This window comes from Trachypithecus francoisi, unplaced genomic scaffold, assembly GCF_009764315.1.
Source record: "Trachypithecus francoisi isolate TF-2019V2 unplaced genomic scaffold, Tfra_2.0 Lachesis_group1, whole genome shotgun sequence".
In the NCBI taxonomy this organism is placed as follows: Eukaryota; Metazoa; Chordata; class Mammalia; order Primates; family Cercopithecidae; genus Trachypithecus; species Trachypithecus francoisi.
In genome coordinates this window covers 50,952,360-50,972,506 of record NW_022681454.1, presented here as the reverse complement: position 1 = coordinate 50,972,506, position 20,147 = coordinate 50,952,360, and the positions used below count along the sequence as shown (strand labels likewise).

The 20,147-nt window shown below is 39.4% G+C and overlaps 1 protein-coding gene and 1 non-coding gene across 2 annotated transcripts; both read left to right on the top strand.

Moving 5' to 3' along the window:
• Nucleotides 1–479: 479 nt before the first annotated feature.
• Nucleotides 480–582, top strand: LOC117086446. Its single transcript, XR_004438358.1, has one exon. It is a non-coding gene; the product is annotated as a U6 spliceosomal RNA (small nuclear RNA).
• Nucleotides 583–16,831: 16,249 nt separating this feature from the next.
• On the top strand, nucleotides 16,832–17,548 carry LOC117085399 (60S ribosomal protein L19). Its single transcript, XM_033214289.1, has one exon. It carries the CDS (start codon nucleotides 16,872–16,874, stop codon nucleotides 17,460–17,462), a length of 591 nt encoding a protein of 196 aa, XP_033070180.1. The 5' UTR covers nucleotides 16,832–16,871; the 3' UTR covers nucleotides 17,463–17,548.
• The last annotated feature ends 2,599 nt before the right edge of the window (nucleotides 17,549–20,147 follow it).

The window sequence follows — 20,147 nt, the reverse complement described above, 5'->3', positions numbered from 1 at the left end:
TTAATCTTTACAACTTTATTTCACAGATGAGTAAACTGAGGCACGGAGAGATTAAGAAATTTGATCAAGATCACACAACTAGTATATAGTGGTATCAGCATACAAATCCAGGCAGTTTCTGGTATAGGCAGCCCTTCTCCTAATCTCTTCCCTACACTACCCCCCGTGCAGTTCAGCTTGGTGAATGGTTGCTTTCCCATTGTTGATCAATGTCCAGTCCCAGTTACATACCCATGTTCTCTTTGTGAAACCAGATTATTGGAAGCAAATTATAACATGTTTCCTATGAATAAATCCCTCTTTCTTATTGTGTTCCATTTATGCTACCAATACTACTTTGTACTAATTAGAGACATTGACTAGAAGCTGGTGAAACAGACAGGCCTAGAACAAAACATCTGTTGACCCTAAAGAAAGAGTAGTATCCAAGCAGATCATCAAGAGGCAAATTTGCAGAAACATTAAAACTATTCTTATGCCTGCTTTGGCAGCACATATACTAAAACTGGAATGATACAAAGAAGATTAGCATGGCACCTGCGCAAGGATGAGTCTGTTAAAAAATATTCTTAACCTTTTGATTGTAATAAGTAACAGGTAAAAGTGCATCATTTGTAAAACCCATGGCTAGAAGATACAGGTCACAGATAACACATTCTAAAGGTCAAGCAATCATGCAATTACCATGAGTTGTTTATTTCTTAAATTTCCTGCCTAGAAAAATACAAATTTGACAGAGTTCAATAAAAAAGAAACTAGTATGTCAAAAACAAAATAGTAAAGCAAACCTGCTAGGAAACTCTAATTGGCTTCATCTTTCAGGGTCAGCTTCTTTTTGTGGCCAGGACAGGGTCCTAAACGCAATCTTGATTGTGTTTCTTACTCATTTAATTAAATGACAAATAAAATAAGTTCTCTTTTACACGTGTTTTCTTTTTCAGCCTCTATAGTGTGAAATAAACATGAAGCTGTCAAACAGAATACTCTGAGACAGGCTAAACTAATTTGCCACTGATGATAGTCATTATAAACAATCTGAATGCTGTTCCATCTCACTGGGATTTAAATAATCTGTCAAAAAGCCCTATATTCTAAAATCTGCATATGAAATCAGGGAACATGAGGAAGAAATGAGAATAGTTAGTTAACTATCAACAGAAATATCCTCATTCCTGACATGAAAATAGAAGAATCACTTTGGGATTAATTTATTCAAGCCCTTCTCTCTCTCATTCAAATGCCACCCCATGCAAACAATTACTGTTAGTCCATTCCTTCCTCAATATTAGGAATACTGCTCAGTGTTGTCAGAAAATTTGGTCTTTTCAGAGCCAGCTAGAGGCAAAATTATTAAACAAGATGAGCTTATCTTTCAATTAAAAAATTAGAGTACTCAGTGCTAATAAAGACTGGTTAAATGTACGGTCTCAAAAATTCCTGGGGAGAATTTTTAATTCTCTTAAAAATAAAATTTTAATTATATTCTATTTCTGAGAATATATTCTAGTGTAATCATCCTAAAGATGGGAAAACTTTATACACAAAGATGTTCACTATGGCACTATTATTTATAACAAGAAAATATGGAAATAAAGCAACTATCTAGCAATACGGGAATGGTTAAATAAAATACGATACAGCTTATGCTATTCCCTGTGTGCCGCATCGCATTTTATTCAGCTGTCTTAAATGTCAAGAGTTTTAATAACATTTGAAAATGCATATGTTATCAAGTTAAGTGAAAAGTAGCAGGTTATGAAATTATATATGTAACATGTTCTCAATTATGTTAAAACATGCAAAAATATGGTAAAAGGCAAATAATAGTCAAGATAATTTTAAAGAAGTTAGAGGAGAAGGGGAATTTTACTGTTCTAGATATGGAGGCTTACTGTTGTTAAGCTGTAATTACTAAAATTGTGAGTATTAGGGCAGAAATAGACAAACAGATCAATGGAAGAGAACAGACACTTTATTCATTTTGTTTGTTTGATTTTATTATTATTATTTTGAGACAGAGTCTCACTCTGTCACCCAGGCTGCAGTGCAGTGACATGATTTCGGCTCGTTGCAGCCTCAAAGTCCCAGACTCAAGTGATCCTCAGCTCCCAAATAGCTGGGACTACAGGTGCACACCACCACACCAGCTTAGTTTTGTATTTTTTGTAGAGACAGGGTTTCACCAAGTTGCTCAGGCTGGTCTCGAACTCCTAAGCTCAAGCAGTCTGCCCACTTCAGCCTCCCAAAGTGCTGGGATTACAGTCGTGAGCCACTGCACCCAGCAACATAAATTATATATGATATAATTTATGTATACACACACAAACACACACATATACATATATACACGTATATACATATATATACACACACATGCATATATGCACACACTCACATATAAAGGTGGCATTATAATCCAAATAAATAACTCTAAAACATGGATTCCAAATGGAAATATATATATGTAATGTATATCCCTACTTTATATTATATAAAAAAACTAAAATCCACATGGATTAAAATACTTAAATATAAAAAAACTCTGAAACTTTTACAGGAAAATATAGTCGTATATCATGATCTAAGGGTAGGGAAAGATTTATTAAATGAGATACAAAAAGCCAAACCATAAGGAAAAAAAGATTAATAAATTTAATTACATAAACATATAAAATCTCATATAACCCCCCCTTAAAAAAATAAATAAAGAGAAAAGACAAGCAACTGACTGGGAGAAGTTATATCAACAACTATTTGTATTATATATTCAGGAATACCTAAAGGATTTCTACAAATTAATAATATGAGAAACCTAAATTACACAAATAGAAAAAGAACAAAGGCTATTAATAGGAAATTTCTAGAAGAAAAAAACCCAAATCGTCAATAAACACATGAGAAGATGTTTAATCTCACTAGTAATCAAAGAAATGTGAATTAAAATTAGAGTATTTCACATATATTTCTTACATAAAAGAGTGACACAAGATTAAAAAATCTCTAACAATATCAGCAGAGATGTTAAGAGATGGACATTCTCAAACATAGTTAAGGTATTCTGGGAGAGGAGCTTGAGAAAGACAGCATGACCAAGGCTCCACTTTGCTTTCCAGACAACCAGATTTGTAGCATACCGAGCTCTTGGTAATGGTGAGAATTTGACTGGTATAGAGGTTAGGGTATCTTTGGGCATGAGAGCTCTTAGCCCTCCTTTAAATCGTGCCACACCATCAGCTGGCAACACAACCCCCAAGCAAAGCAGAGCTTCCTCTGCCTGCTTCTATGATGGAACTAGTTCTTCTCTCCCAGCCCTTCTGACCACAGTCCCATTGTCCCAGTCAACTGACTAAGCTGGAAAGTAAGTCAGTTACCTGCCTTCTGCCTTGCAAAATCTAGACTAATATTTTAATGGAATCCTTCTCAAGGCAATAATCTCAATGCTCACCTTTGGGTAACTAAGGGGACAGTCACCAGTAGCCCAGTGGTCCAGCACTAGACCCTCTGTTTCCACAAGATCCCAAAGGGAAGCAATTTGGAAGGGAGAAGAAAGGAAAGGAATCCACTCTATTTGGCATAATAGTATAGTTGCCTGACTCTGTGGAAAGCATCACACCTTACAAATTACAAGGCAGTTAGGGATGGGTTCTTTTTCTTTCTCCATATGAGTTTAGACTGCACTCTCTGAGAATTCACGTGTACCCCTAAAACGAGTGTGTGTGTGTGTGTGTGTGTCCACGTGCGCATGCATGCATGCATGCATGCATGCATGTAAGATCAGAGAATGAACAGGAGCAACTGCACTCACTCATATTGTTGTGAGAGCTTAAAGAGGACACAAGGGGATCACTTCCAAGATGGCTGAATAGGAACAGCTCCAGTCTACAGCTCCCAGCAAGATCAATGCAGAAGAGAGGTGATTTCTGCATTTCCAAATGAGGTACCTGGTTCATCTCATTGAGACTGGTTGGACAGTGAGTGCAGCCCACAGAGGGTGAGTCGAAGCAGGATGGGGCATTGCCTCACCCAGGAAGCACAAGGGTTCAGGGGATTTCCCTTTCCCAGCCAAGGGAAACCATGAGTGACTATACCTGGAGGAGCGGTAAACTTCTGCCCAAATACTGCGCTTTTTCCATGGTCTTTACAACCGGCAGACCAGGAGGTCCCCTCCCATGCCTGGCTTGGCGCATCCCACACCGACAGAGCCTTGCTTACTGCTAGTGAAGCAGTCTGAGATTAATCAAGTGGGAGCTTGGTAGGGGGAGGGGCGTCTGCCGTTACTGAGGCTTGAGTAGGCAGTTCTATGCTCACAGTGTAAACAAAGTGGCAGGGAAGCACAAACTGGGCAGAGCCCACCACAACTCAGCAAGCCCTACTGCCTCTCTAGATTTCAGCTCTGGGGACAGGGCATATCTGAACAAAAGGCCACAGACAGTTTCTCCAGGCGTAAACGTCCCTACCTGACAGCTCTGAAGACAGCAGTGGTTCTCTCAGCATGGTGTTCAAGCTCCAATAACAGAAAGACTGCCTCCTCAAGTGGGTCCCTGACCCCCATGCAACCTGACTGGGAGACATCTCCCAGTAGGGGCCGACAGACACCTCATACAGGCAGGTGCCCCTGTGGGATGAAGCTTCCAGAGGAAGGAGCAGGCAGCAATCTTTGTGGTTTTGCAGCCTGCACTGGTGATACCCAAACAGCGTCTGAAGTGGACCTCTAGAAAACTCCAACAAATCTGCAGCTGAGGGGTCTGTTAGAAGGAAAACTAACAAACAGAAAGGAATAGCATCAACATCAACAAAAAGGACATCCACACCAAAACCCCATCCGTAGGTCACCAACATCAAAGATCAAAGGTACATAAAACCACAAAGATGGGGAGAAACCAGAGCAGAAAGGCTGAAAATTCCAAAAACCAGAATGCCTCTTCTCCTCCAAAAGAACATCTCCTCACCAGCAAGGGAACAAAACTGGATGGAGAATGAGTTTGACAAATTGACAGAAGTAGGCTTCAGAAGGTTGGTAATAACAAACTTCTCTGAGCTAAAGGAGCATGTTCTAACCCATCAAAAAGAAGCTAAAAACACTGAAAAGTGATCAGATGAATGACTAACTAGAATAACCAGCGTAGAGAAGAGTTTAAATGACCTGATGGAGCTGAAAACCACAGTACGAGAAATTCCAGAAGTATTCACAAGCTTCAATAGCTGATTCAATCAAGCAGAAGAAAGGATATCAGTGATTGAATATCAAATTAATGAAATCAAGTGAGAAAATAAGATTAGAGAAAAAAAAGTGAAAAGAAATGAACAAAGCCTCCAAGAAATATGGGATTATGTGAAAAGACCAAATCTACATTTGATTGCTGTGCCTGAAAGTGACAGGGAGAATGGAACCAAGTTAGAAAACACTCCTCAGGATATTATCCAGGAGAAATTCCCCAACCTAGCAAGACAGGCCAACATTCAAATTCAGGAAATACAGAGACCACCACTAAGATACTCCTTCAGAAGAGCAACCCCAAGACACATAACTGTCAGATTCACCAAGGTTGAAATGAAGGAAAAAATGTTAAGGGCAGCCAGAGAGAAAGGTTGGGTTACACAAAGGGAAGACCATCAGACTAACAGCAGATCTCTCTGCAGAAACTCTGCAAGCAAGAAGAGAGTTTCTTCTTCAACATTCTTAAAAAAAAAAAAAAAGAAAAAAAAAAGAACTTTCAACCCAGAAATTCATATACAGCCAAACTAAGCTTCATAAGTGAAGGAGAAATAAAATCCTTTATAGACAAGCAAATGCTGAGAGATTTTGTCACCAGCATGCCTGCCTTACAGGAGCTCCTGAAGGAAGCACTGAACATGGAAAGAAACAACCGGTACCAGCCACTGCAAAAACATGCCAAATTGTAAAGACCATCAATGCTATGAAGAAACTGCATCAATTAACAGGCAACATAACCAGCTAGCATCATAATGACAGGATCAAATTCACACATAACTTCACACATAACAATATTAATCTTAAATATAAATGGGCTAAATTCCCCAATTAAAAGACACAGACTGGCAAATTAGATAGAGTGAAGACCCATCGGTGTGCTGTATTCAGGAGAGCCATCTCACGTGAAAGACACACATAGACTCAAAATAAAGGGTTGGAGGAGGATCTAACAAGCAAATGGAAAGCAAAAAAAAAAAAAATAGCAGGGGTTGCAATCCTGGTCTCTGATAAAACGGACTTTAAACCAATAAATATCAAAAGAGACAAAGAAGGCCATTACATAACGGTAAAGGGACCAATTCAACAAGAAGAGCTAACTATCCTAAATATATACGCACCCAATACAGGAGCACCCAGATTCATAAAGCAAGTTCTTAGAGACCTGCAAAGAGACTTAGACTGCCACACAATAATAATGGGAGAATTTAACACCCCACTGTCAATATTAGACAGATCAACAAGTCAGAAAATTAAAAAGGATATCTAAGACTTGAACTCAGCTCTTAACCTAATAGACATCTACAGAAGTCTCCACCCCAAATCAACTGAATATACATTCTTCTCAGCACCACATCACACTTATTCTAAAATTGATCACATAATTGAAAGTAAAACACTCATTGGCAAATGTAATAGAACAGAAATCATAACAAACCATCTCTCAGACCACAGTGCAATCAAATTAGAACTCAGGATCAAGAATCTCACTCAAAACCGTACAACTATGTGGAAACTGAACAATCTGCTCCTGAATGCCTACTGGGTAAATAACAAAATGAAGGCAGAAATAAAGATGTTCTTTGAAACAAATGAGAACAAACACACAATGTACCAGAATCTCTGGGACACATTTAAAGCAGTGTGTAGAGGGAAATTTATAGCACTAAATACCCACAAGAGAAAGCAGGAAAGATCTAAAATCGACACCCTAAAATCACAACTAATTGAATTAGAGAAGCAAGAGCAAACAAATTCAAAAGCTAGTAAAAGACAAGAAATAACTAAGATTAGAGCAGAACTGAAGGAGATAGAGACAAAAAAAAAACCTTCAAAAAATCAATGAATCCAGGAGCTGGTTTTCTGAAATATCAACAAAATAGATAGACCGCTAGCAAGATGAATAAAAAAGAAAAGAGAGAAGAATCAAATAGACACAATAAAAAATGATAAAGTGGATATCACCACCGATTCGACAGACATACAAACTACCATCAGAGAATACTATAAACACCTCTACACAAATAAACTAGAAAATCTAGAAGAAATGGATAAATTCCTGGACATATACACCCTCCAAAGACTAAACCCGGAAGAAGTTGAATCTCTGAATAGACTAATAACAGGTTCTGAAATTGAGGCAATAATTAACAGCCTATCAACCAAAAAAAGTTCAGGACCAGACAGATTCACAGCCAAATTCTATCAGAGAGATAAAGAGGAGCTGGTACCATTCCTTCTGAAACTATTCCAAACAATAGAAAAAGAGGGACTTCTCCCTAACTCATTTTATGAGGCCAGCATCATCCTGATACCAAAGCCTGGCGGAGACACACACACACACACACACACACACAAAAAAAAAAATCCAGGATTTTAGGCCAATATCTGTGATGAACATCAATGCAAAAATCCTTAATAAAATACTGGCAAACCGAATCCAGCAGCAAGTCAAAAAGCTTATTCACCACGATCAGGTTGGCTTCATCCCTGGGATGCAAGGCTGGTTCAACATAATGCAAACCAATAAACATAACCCATCACATAAACAGAACCAATGACAAAAAACACATGATTATCTCAATAGATGCAGAAAAGGCCTTCGACAAAATTCAACAGTCTTTCATGCTAAAAACTCTCAATAAACTAGGTATCAATGGAACATATCTCAAAATAATTAGAGCTATTTATGACAAACCCATAGCCAATATCATACTGAATGGGCAAAAACCGGAAGCATTCCCTTTGAAAACAGGCATAAGACAAGGATGCCCTCTCTCACCACTCTTATTCAACATAGTATTGGAAGTTCTGGCAAGGGCAATCAGGCAAGAAAAAGCAATAAAGGGTATTCAAATAGAAAGAGAGGAAGTCAGATTGTCTCTGTTTGCAGATGACATGATTGTATATTTAGAAAACCCCATTGTCTCAGCCCAAAATCTCCTTAAGCTGATAAGCAACTTCATCAAAGTCTCAGGATACAAAATCAATGTGCAAAAATCACAAGCATTCTTATACACCAGTAACAGACAAACAGAGAGCCAAATCATGAGTGAATTCCCATTCACAATTGCTACTAAGAGAATAAAATACCTAGGAATCCAATTTACAAGGGAAGTGAAGGACCTCTTCAAGGAGAACTACAAAACACTGTTCAAGGAAATCAGAGAGGACACAAACAAATGGAAGAACATTCCATGCTCATGGATAGGAAGAATCAATATCGTGAAAATGGCCATACCACCCAAAGTAATTTATAGATTCAATGCTATCCCCATCAAGCTACCACTGACACTCCTCACAGAATTGGTAAAAACTATTTTAAACTTCATATGAAACCAAAAAAGAGCCCACATAGCCAAAACAGTCCTGGGTAGGAAGAACAAAGCTGGAGGTATCATGCTACCTGACTTCAAACTTTACTACAAGGCTACAGTAACCAAAACAGCATGGTACTGGTACCAAAACAGAGATGTAGACCAATAGAACAGAACAGAGCCCTCAGAAATAATACCACACATCTACAGCCATCTGATCTGTGACAAACCTGAGAGAAACAAGAAATGGGGAAAGGATTCCCTATTTAATAAATGGTGCTGGGAAAATTGGCTAGCCATAAGTAGAAAGCTGAAACTGGATCCTTTCCTGACTCCTTATACAAAAATCAACTCAAGATGGATCAAAGACTTAAATCTAAGACCTAGGACCATAAACATCCTAGAAGAAAATCTAGGCAAAACCATTCAGGACATAGGCATGGGCAAAGACTTCATGTCTAAAATACCAAAAGCAATGGCAACAAAAGCCAAAATTGACAAATGGGATCTCATTAAACTAAAGAGTTTCTGTACAGCAAAAGAAACTACCATCAGAGTGAACAGGCAACCTACAGAATGGGAGAAAATTTTTGCAATCTCTCCATCTGACAAAGGGCTAATATCCAGAATCTACAAAGAACTTAAACAAATTTACAAGAAAAAAGCAAACAACCCCATCAAAAAATGGGCAAAGGATATGAGCAGATGCTTCTCAAAAAAGACATTTATACAGCCAACAGACATATGAAAAAATGCTCATCATCACTGGTCATTAGAGAAATGCAAATCAAAACCACAGGGAGACACCATCTCAAGCCAGTTAGAATGGCGATCATTAAAAAGTCAGGAAACAACAGATGCTGGAGAGGTTGTGGAACAATACGAACACTTTTACACTGTTGATGGGAGTGTAAATTAGTTCAACCATTGTGGAAGACAGCTGGTGATTACTTAAGGGTCTAGAACTAGAAATACCATTTGACCCAGCAATCGCATTACTGGGGATATACCCAAAGGATTATAAATAATTCTACGATAAAGACACATGCACACTTATGTTTATTGCAGCACTATTCACAATAGCAAAGACTTGGAATCAACCCAAATGTCCATCAATGGTAGACTGGATAAAGAAAATGTGGCACATATACACCATGGAATACTATGCAGCCATAAAAAAGGATGGGTTCATGTCTTTTGCAGGGACATGGATGAAGCTGGAAACCATCATTCTCAGCAAACTATCACAACATCAGAAAACCAAACACCGCATGTTCTCACTCATATGTGGGAGTTGAACAATGCGAACACAGGGACACAGGGAAGAGAACATCACATACCAGGACCTTTGGGGGGTGGGGGCTAGGGGAGGGATAACATTAGGAGAAATACCTAACATAGGTGACGGGTTGATAGGTGCAGCAAACCACCATGGCACATGTATACCTATGCAACAAAACTGCACATTCCGCACATGTAACCCAGAACTTAAAGTATAATTTAAAAAAAGAAAAAACAAAGAAATTGATTTAAAAACATGAAGAAAAAAAAAAGAGGACACAAAAGAGAGACCCCTGTTCACCCTGGACCACACTGAATTGCTTGAACCCGGGAGACACAGGTTGCAGTGAGCTGAGATCGCACCACTGCAGTCCAGCCTGGGTGACAGAGTGAGACTCCATCTCCATAAAAAATAAAAAAGAAAAAGAAAAAAAAGAAAGAAAAGAAAATACAAATGTTTCCTCTCACAGTTCTGGAGCCCAAAAGTCTGGAGTCAAGGCATCAGCAGAATAATGCTGCCTCCAGAGGCTTTCAGGAAGCACCTGGGCCTGGCCTCTTCAAGGCTTTGCAGCCATTCGCACTCTTTGGCTTGAGGCTACATCACTCCAATCTCTGCCTCCATCTTCACATCAGCTTCTCCTCTCTGTGCAAAATCTCCTGTCTCTCTTTTAAGGACACATGTGACTGGATTCAGGGCCCACCTGGATAATCCAGCATAATCTCCCCATGTCAAGATCCTTAGCCTAATCATATCTGCAAAAACATGTTTTCTTTACAAGGTAACATTTATAGGCTCCAGGGATTAAAATCTGACATCTTTGGTTAACTATCAATTGGCCTGCTACAGGGAGCCTACTGTGAAGAATTTCATTTCTTGATGTTTTTCTCATAGACCCTCTGAAAGGTCATACTTATCACACAGATTTAAGTTTTCAACTCATACCCTCTAATTTCCTTTAATTGTCCCACAACTTTCCAGCAAAGTAAGTCAGAGACACTCCTATCGCCCTGTGTCTGTTGTTGACAATGCAATGGAGAATAAAGGAAGACGGCAGCCGTGGAAAGGATGCCTCGCCCTGGTCAAAATCCCTGCTTATCCTATGGAGGGGAGCAGCCGTGTATCAGTGAGATGTGCCTAAGGGTTCCAGGCAGTGACCAGCAGCCACAAGCTGAGTGAGGGTCCACGGCAGAGCTGAAAGCAACAGAGAAAACACGAGATGCTAAAGATCATTTTCCAGGTTGATATCCCAGCAGTGGTTGCAAATAACAGCTTCCAATTTCCCACCCTAGGTTTGAGCAAATTGGCGCTGGAAGGGGAGTACAGGTAAATTCTTATGTGGTGTAAGTTTCCTAAATGGCTTCTAATAAAGACTTTTCACTTTAAGGCTTAACCACTTTAATAATATTATTGCTTCCATCCTCTTTCCCCTCTCCCAGTTCCCATTTCCCACATCTCTGTCTTTCTCTTTCTTTCTCCCTCTTTGTCTCTTCTTGTTTCTCTTGTTTCTCTCTCTCTCATACACACACACGCACACACACCCCAGAGCCCCTAGCCTCCTGCCAAAAACAGTTACACAAGGCTATCCAAAATTATCCACTCCTGCCTCTCTTCTCACCACCACCATTACAAGCATCACTCAGAACCAAAAGAAAAAAAAATAGCTTGATTCCACACAGTATGTAACCATGGAAAAGGACTGATTGAGATATAGTGCATTATGTGTGCTGCCAATGGTGATATTGTAATAGTAAATTCATCATCCTGACACGTTCGTAATGTCTGACACTGCTGTCCTATTATGTCCCGTGCTACAGGGCTGCAACCCACATTGTGTAACTCAGGGAGACACATTGCAAGGAGCAGAGCAGCCTCACCCCTTACCCTCATCTAAACGCTCTATTTATCCACCAGTGCTGGTGCACTGCCGGGTGAGGAAAAGGAAGTGCACAAGGACAAGGTTAAAGAGGCACTGGCACCTGATTAAAATGGAAGCTAAATAGCTTTTCTCATCTGGGCTTTTCGAGGAGGCTCTCTGAGCAATGCCATCAACATCAGCTGCACCAGAGCTGATGAATAGGCTGATGGCAAAGGACTCTGTGAAGCAAAGGAGATTTTCCTGAATGATGCAGTTACTTGTAGACAAGAATGATTCTCACCCCCTCAACACCAATGAGTTAATAGCCCACAGTAAGCCAGGGAAGTCAAGTGTCAAGGGAAACCCATACAGCCCACTCCTGTCCCTCCATTACCCACCCCCGACAGAGCAAAACAAAACAAAACAAACAAACAAAAAAACCACACACACACACACACAGCAGTTTTTAAGTGTCCAAACTTTTGGCTCCCTGGGCCACAATGGAAGAAGAATTGTTTTGGGCCACACATAAAATACACTAACACTAATGACAGCTGATGAGTTAAAAAAAAAATGCAAAAAAATCATAATGTTTTAAGAAAGTTTGTGAATTTGTGTTGGGCCACATTCAAAGCTGTCCTGGGCCACATGCAGCCCGCAGGCAGAGGGTTGGACAAGCTTGTTTTAAATGATGATCACAAAATACTTGTGTTTACTGAGCAAAACCCATTGTCTTCATTTGGGTTCTCTGTCACATTTGGTTCCCCTGCCACTCATTCTCTCAACAGATCCCATGGCAACAATTCAAATGCAAGAAGCTTCTAGAGGAAGCACAAGAATCACTACCTCCAGTAGGTGAGTGGAAAGTGAGGGGGGGGAAGGAAAGGCTACAAATAAAGACTGTGTTCTCAAGCAGTTACCACCGGAAGTGAATGGAGCTGAATCCTATGGGAAAGGGGAAATAGTATAAAACACCTACCTAGGGTGTCTCCCCAGAGAGGCAGGGGGGCTGGAGTATCTGTCCTCAGACTCCCATCACTCATTGGTTGAGGGCTACTCCCTGGAGGGATTAATTTCTGAGCATTTCCAGTCTAGCACTTCCAGTTTGCTGTGGACAGGCCACTCATTCCAGCTTACTAGGTTCAATGCACATTGCCTCACAACAGTCCCCTAGGAACTACAGATTAAGTCAGTGAAGTAGATGGCTGCTAACTCCAAATCCTAAAAACAAGTCATAGAAGACAAAAAGAAAAAACAAAAACAAAAACTCTGCCAACACACAAAACTGAAGTGTTCTGCTAAGACTCATTTTCCAAAAGAGGCTTCATTAGTTTTGATACTATTATACTTCTAGGCAGCATGCTATGCACTTTGGATACCAGAAAGACTTATACCCATTGGCTTAATTTTGCACAAGAACAAGTGTAAGAGATTTTTCTCATGTTGCTCAAACCACTCCATTTTCAGCTAGCCAACATGAGGTTGACTGTAAGGGAAATTGTGAAAGAGACTAAGTTTGCTTTAGTGTTCTCTGTCTCTTCTCTCTGGCTCTTTTCCCTTCTCCTGGAGCTCCTTCCTCACCCATTAGGCACCCAGACTCATTCCTGTCAAAAACAGTTATAAGGGAAAGTTCTGGTATCAGTCATTTTTCCGTAAGTGCAAATGTATGCTCTCAGTCATTCAACAAATATTTAATAAGCAAATTATTTTAGGCTTCACAGTGTGCTGGATGTTGCAGACATGGAAGTATAACTTGCAGTCCCTCTCTGCACAGCATGATATGTGCCAGAATTGAGACAGGGATTGGTATGAGAGTATTGGGGAGTTGCTGCTAAGAAATGTATCTTCAACTAGTGATTGAAAGTTTTTGTCCCTTGTTAAATGCATTTCATGCATCAGTAAATAGGCAAAAAAGATGGGGGAATGGAAGGAAGCCCCATGTCCCAAATCCTTAATCTCACTTGGTAGCTACAGAGAAGTCAAGCATTTGGGCCATTTTCTATCCCACCTACATATAGAGCTGGCCTGTGGCCATGGCCTGCAGAACAAATAGAAAATAAGCAGCAAACAGCAAAGCAAGTATCTGCTCCCGAAATTCCTGCTGGGCATAAAGGATGTTTTTGAATTTGCTTGCATATTCCAGAAAAAAAAAAATGAGGCTTCCTATTTATACATGAATTACACATTAAAATAATAATGCTCATAGGTTATTATTCAATGTAGAGATTTCCTCTGTGTTTCTGCCCAACACCTGTTTGGTTTCCCTATCCCTGCATCACGTGTTGGAGAATCAGAGCCAACGCTCTAAGAAAAGTCTCTGTGTCTAGTATTTCTGCATCTGTAAAAGGAAGATAATAATATCTCACAGTGAAGTCAAGAGAATTAAATGAGACCATGTAAAGGACCTAGATCAACATCTGATATGAGGAAGGCAATCAGTAATGGGAGGAGTTTAGAAAAACCGGTTTGGAGAGTTTATTTTTCCTAACAAGCTCCAGGCTTGTCTGAGAGATTACAATAAAATCTTATGCTGTGTTTTGTAGGTATAGTTACCCAGTGCTCACTGGTTTCTTGGGAAGAAAATAAGCAGGCCCTTGAACATACAGATGTGCTACAGGGAAGGATGTTCATCTAATTGCCTAACTGCAAGGGAGGCTCAGGTAGGCTGATTGTCAGTCAATAATCACAGTCCAGAGACTGCCGTATTGGGTTACACTCAAACACGACTAAGAGGAGGATCCCAGGCCTCTGGCTTACACACACATGTGCGAGCACACACACACATACACACACACACATCCAACAAACATTTTTTAATTAAGTTTTATAAGAAATATTTATGTTTTCATATTATAAACAAACATGACTGTACCCCTTTTTTGTTGGTGTAAACTGCAATGTTGGAATTATCTTCTATACCAGCAGAACATTTTAGGTTTTGCAAGCCAAGAGGCAATGTCCTCAGTTCTTAAGCAAGTGTTCTAATAGAAAGGCCAATAGTCTTTTTAAATTTTACATTTAACAAGGTAAAAACCATTCATAGCTCAAGGCCTAGATTTACCCCAAGGGCCCATAATTTGCTAACCCTTGTACTAAAAAGATGAAGCTAAGAATTTCAACTGTTGTATTACTTTTCAAATTTCAATGCAAATGAGAATGCAGTTCCTTTCTAACAGACATTCCCACCAAACAGACCAGGAGATACATCGTACTAGCACTCACACACAAAATATGGTCTGTAATTTCTAATATGGCCCTAGCCCCAAAGCATATCCCATTTCCACCTGAAATGGCCCATCTACTATTGCCTAAATCCTCCATTCCAAACTTCACTTTTTAGTACTAAATAATTATTTTTGTTTTAAGAAACCATCTAAAGGGACAGTACCTTAAGTCACTAAAATTTTAATGATAATTTTTATTTTCTCACATGGGAATCTTTTTTTATTTATTTTTATTTTTATTTTTATTTTTATTTTTATTTTGAGACAGGGTCTCGCACAGTCAACCAGGTTGGAGTGCAGTGGTGCGATCTTGGCTCACTGCAACCTCCTCCTCCTGGGTTCAAGTGATTCTCCTGCCACAACCTCCTGTTTAGCTGGGACTACAGATGTGCACCACCATGCCCAGCTAATTTTTGTACTTTTAGTAGAGACAGGGTTTCACCATGTCAGCCAGGGCGGTCTTGAACTCCTGACCTCAAGTGATCCACCTGAGTTGGCCTCCCAAAGTGCTGAGATTACAGGCGTGAGCCACCGCACCTGACCTCATATGGGAATCTTGAACAGTGTATGCAAAATAAAAGAACACCAAAAGAAGGGAGAGGGAACAAGAGTTGTTCCCAACAGAAATTTGGAACATTTCCTAATTCCAGATCAATTTAAAAAAAAAAAAAAAAAAAGGTCAGTGATGGGGCAGTGCTATTCTGATACATCTACATTTCTTACCTGCTTTCCCTAAGGGAAACAGAATAAGCATGTTAAGCATGCAGTCTCTGGAGACTGCATCTAGTTCTCACCAGCAGTATAATCTTGGACAAGTCACTGAACTTCAATGAGCCTCTGTTCAACTTTCTGAAAAATGGCAATAGTTACAGGATTTATCTCAGACTGTTGTTGTAACAATTAAATAAGATGCATATATAAAGAACACTTGGAATAGGATTGGCACATAGGAGAGTCGCAATGAGTGATAGCAATAATTGTTTTAACAGTTGTTCTCAAATTTTAGTGCAAAAGAATAAATATAGAATTTGTTTAAAATTTCTACTTCCATCCCTACTGGAAATTTCTACTTCCATCCTTTCAGAAGGTCTGAAGTGGGTCCCAGGAATATGTATTTTAATAGGAATATCAGATGATCTTGATGTCAATGATATAGGACCACACTTTTTAAAAATAATGCCCTACCAAACAAATCAATAATGTTAGAAGTCAAAATAGTGATCACATGAGAGGATGTGGGAGAGGATAGTGATTAGGAGAAAGTTCAAGGAGACTGTAAGGTGCAGGTAATGGTCTATACCTTGGCCCAGGTGTTGGCTACATGGATATGTTAACCTTGTAATAATTTATCAAGTTGCACACACAATTTTCTGTATATACGTTTTTTCTTTAATAAAAATATAAAACCACAACTAAAGTAACAATACAGTCAAACCAGTGCCCTCTGTCAGTGGTTCTTATCTCTGACTGAATATTAAATTCACTTGGGGAATATATAACAAACATCCTTGCTCCAATGTTAATAAACATTAAGTCCACAACTCTCAGAAATTCCAATTTGATCAATCTGGTTTGGGGCCCAGCCATCAGTATATTTTTAAAACTTCTTACGTGATTCTATCGTTTGCAGCCAGAGTTGAGAGCCAACGTGCTATACCAGCATTCTCAAACCTTACTGTATTCAGACTTATCTAAAGGGCCTATTAAAATACCGATGATTGGCCCCCCACTTCCGGAGTTTCTGAGTAAATGGGTCTAGGATATAGCCTGAGAGTTTGCATTTCTAACATCTCAGGTAATGCTGATGTTACTGATCCACAGAACACAGGCCACACTTTAAGAACCACCGACTTTTGCTTACTTTCCTAATAAGGCTAAACCTGTAGCACCTAACCCTCTCTTTCTCATTCCCCTAACATTCCTTATCAATAAAGAGTTCATACTCCTCGAGCTCTTTCCTTTCGCTGCTGCGGCCGCAGCCATGAGTATGCTCAGGCTTCAGAAGAGGCTCGCCTCTAGTGTCCTCCGCTGTGGCAAGAAGAAGGTCTGGTTAGACCCCAATGAGACCAATGAAATCGCCAATGCCAACTCCCGTCAGCAGATCCGAAAGCTGATCAAAGATGGGCTGATCATCCGCAAGCCTGTGACAGTCCATTCCCGGGCGCGATGCCGGAAAAATACCTTGGCCCGCCGCAAGGGCAGGCACATGGGCATAGGTAAGCGGAAGGGTACAGCCAATGCCCGAATGCCAGAGAAGGTCACGTGGATGAGGAGAATGAGGATTCTGCGCCGGCTGCTCAGAAGATACCGTGAGTCTAAGAAGATTGATCGCCACATGTATCACAGCTTGTACCTGAAGGTGAAGGGGAATGTGTTCAAAAACAAGCGTATTCTCATGGAACACATCCACAAGCTGAAGGCAGACAAGGCCCGCAAGAAGCTCCTGGCTGACCAGGCTGAGGCCCGCAGGTCTAAGACCAAGGAAGCACGCAAGCGCCGTGAAGAGCGCCTCCAGGCCAAGAAGGAGGAGATCATCAAGACTTTGTCCAAGGAGGAAGAGACCAAGAAATAAAAGCTCCCCCTTTGTCTGTACATACTGGCCTCTGTGATTACATAGATCAGCCATTAAAATAAAACAAGCCCTTAAAAAAAAAAAAAGAGTTCATACTCCTCAAATGTTTAAAATCTATATCCCAGGAATAACTGCACTGTGTCTACAGTTATCACATGCAGGTAGTTCTGACATCATAACTTTTGGTTAAACTAGCAAACATTCTTTCATTTGAATATTCATACATTCCATAAACAGACATTAGATGTGTCCCTAAAATGTACCACTGAGCTGTGTGCAGACCTTTCTTTCTAGTCCTCACACTAGAGCAAAACCCCTGAGTCTCATACATACGGGAACTATGTTGACTGCTGATTGCTGACTACACCATGCCTTCTGGATTATTCTTGGGATGGCTATCTCTTTCTATAGGAGGACATGGCAAGAGGCACTGGAAGAAGCTGGAGGTCCTTGGGAAATGAGTATGGCACTCTCAAAAGAAAGATACACACACTTCTATACAAACGTAAAGGTTATTCCTTAAATATTTTTAAGTACTCACAACACATCTTCCCTGAAGGCTCCAGTTGGAACTTTACCTCTTACCAGAACTTTCCGTTTACCTCTCACCAGAGGCAGAGATTTCACTGTGAGAAATCTAGTGGCAATCTTACAGACCACTCTACATATATAGCCCCAGATAATACAACGCAGAACAATCCTCAATGGTAACACAAGCATAACCCTTATATCGTCACTCAAACTGCTTTACTCCTAAGGACTTTGCTCTGCACATTTTCATTCCCCCATGCCTTTTTTTTGTTTATATTACTTAAATTCTGTTGGGAAGAAAGGCTTTGATATTGGATTGCAGAGTCCACATAAAACATCTAGGCATTTGTCAACTCTCAAGGCAGGTAGAGTAATTGAAGTCCATTTATAAAGTTTTTCATAACTCACTAGTAAGAATATAAACTGACAAGTTCAACAAAAAAGGAAAGGAAATTCTTAGGAAATTATATTCACTATGAATGTCCCTATGTTTCTAAAGACATTTCTATAAAACAGAAAGCTTTGGCTTAGTGTCAGTTCATACTATAGCAATAAAACAAATCACCAATTTTCCTCGATTGTTACAGTCTTACTCTTAGTTTTAGAAAAACAACTGCTCTACTTTATACCTTGCATCTCACTATCTCTTTCAACAGAATTAATGTACGTGAAATCCTATGTGATTTGTACCAAATTTTATGAAATAACTGGTATTTTGGCAGAATTAAACCCAGCAATACAGAGTAAAACACCATGTTCAAATGGGGTTTGCCCCAAACAGTTTAACAATAGAAAAGCAATAATCAATGCAGCTGGGTGCAGTGGCTCATGCCTATAATCCTAGCACTTTGGGAGGCCGAAGCAGGTAGATCACCTGAGGTTGAGAGTTCAACACCAGTCTGGCTAACATGGTGAAACCCTGTCTCTACTAAAAACACAAAAAATTAGCCAGGTGTGGTGGTGGGCACCTATACTCCCAGCTACTCAGGAAGCTGAGGCAGGAGAATCGCTTGAAATCGGGAGGCAGAGGTTGCAGTGAGCCGGGATGGCGCCACTGCACCCCAGCCTGGGCGACAGAGTGAGACTCTGTTTCAAAAAAAAAGAAAAATAATCAACGCAAATTCACTATATTAACAAAAAAAAGGAGAAATACAGTATGATCCTCTCAATAAATGCAGAAAAGGCATTTAATAAAAAAATCTAAATTCATTCATGTTAATTACTCTCAGCAAACTAGAGATAGAATGGAACTTCTTCAATTGAGGTATAAAAAATCATACTTAATGGTGAAAAACTGAACACTTTTCCCCTAAAATCAGAAATAATGATGCCTTCTCTCACTACTCTTACTCAACATTTTGTTAGCAGTCCTAGCCAGTGCAGTAATGTAAGAAAAGGAAATAAAAGGCATACCAATTGGAAAAGGTGAGGTAAATATGCCTGTATTAGTAGACATGACATGCTCATGAACATAGGCTATCCTAAGGAACCTAGAAAAAAGCTACTAAAAATAACAAATGATTTAGGAAGGTAGTAGGATACAAAAACAATACCTAAAATCAATTCTACTTCTATATTCTAGAAACAATTAGAAATTCAAATCTTAAAATACTACCATTTATAATATAATCAAAAAATGTTAAATAATTAGGGACAATTTTTTTAAAGTATGCAACGCCTTATACTGAAAATAATAAAATATTGCTGAGACAAAATAAAGACCTAAAAAATGAAGATATAACCTATATTCATGTCAGAAGACTCAATATTGGTTAGACATCAATTTTCACCAAATTGGTCTATAGATTTTTCATAATATCAATCAAAATCCCAGCAGGCTTTATTGTAGAAACTGACAAGCTGATTCTAGAATTTATAAGGAAAAGTAAAAGACCTAAAACACCCAAAGCTATTTTGAAAAATAAGAACAAAGTACCCATATTATCTGATTTTAAGACTTAATAATGCTACAGTAGTGAAAACAAAGTGGTATTGCCATAAAAATAGACACACAGATCAATGAAACAGAATAAAGACTCCAGAAAAACACCCATCTGTATATGGTCAATCTGTGTTTGAGAACAAATGGTTCTGGAACTACTGGATATCCAAATGGGGAAAAGTGAATCTTAAACTTTACTTCACTATTCACAA

Bases quoted from the DNA above. Each gene is read 5' to 3' on its own strand.
- LOC117085399 (XM_033214289.1), top strand. From the start codon at position 16,872: ATGAGTATGCTCAGGCTTCAGAAGAGGCTCGCCTCTAGTGTCCTCCGC.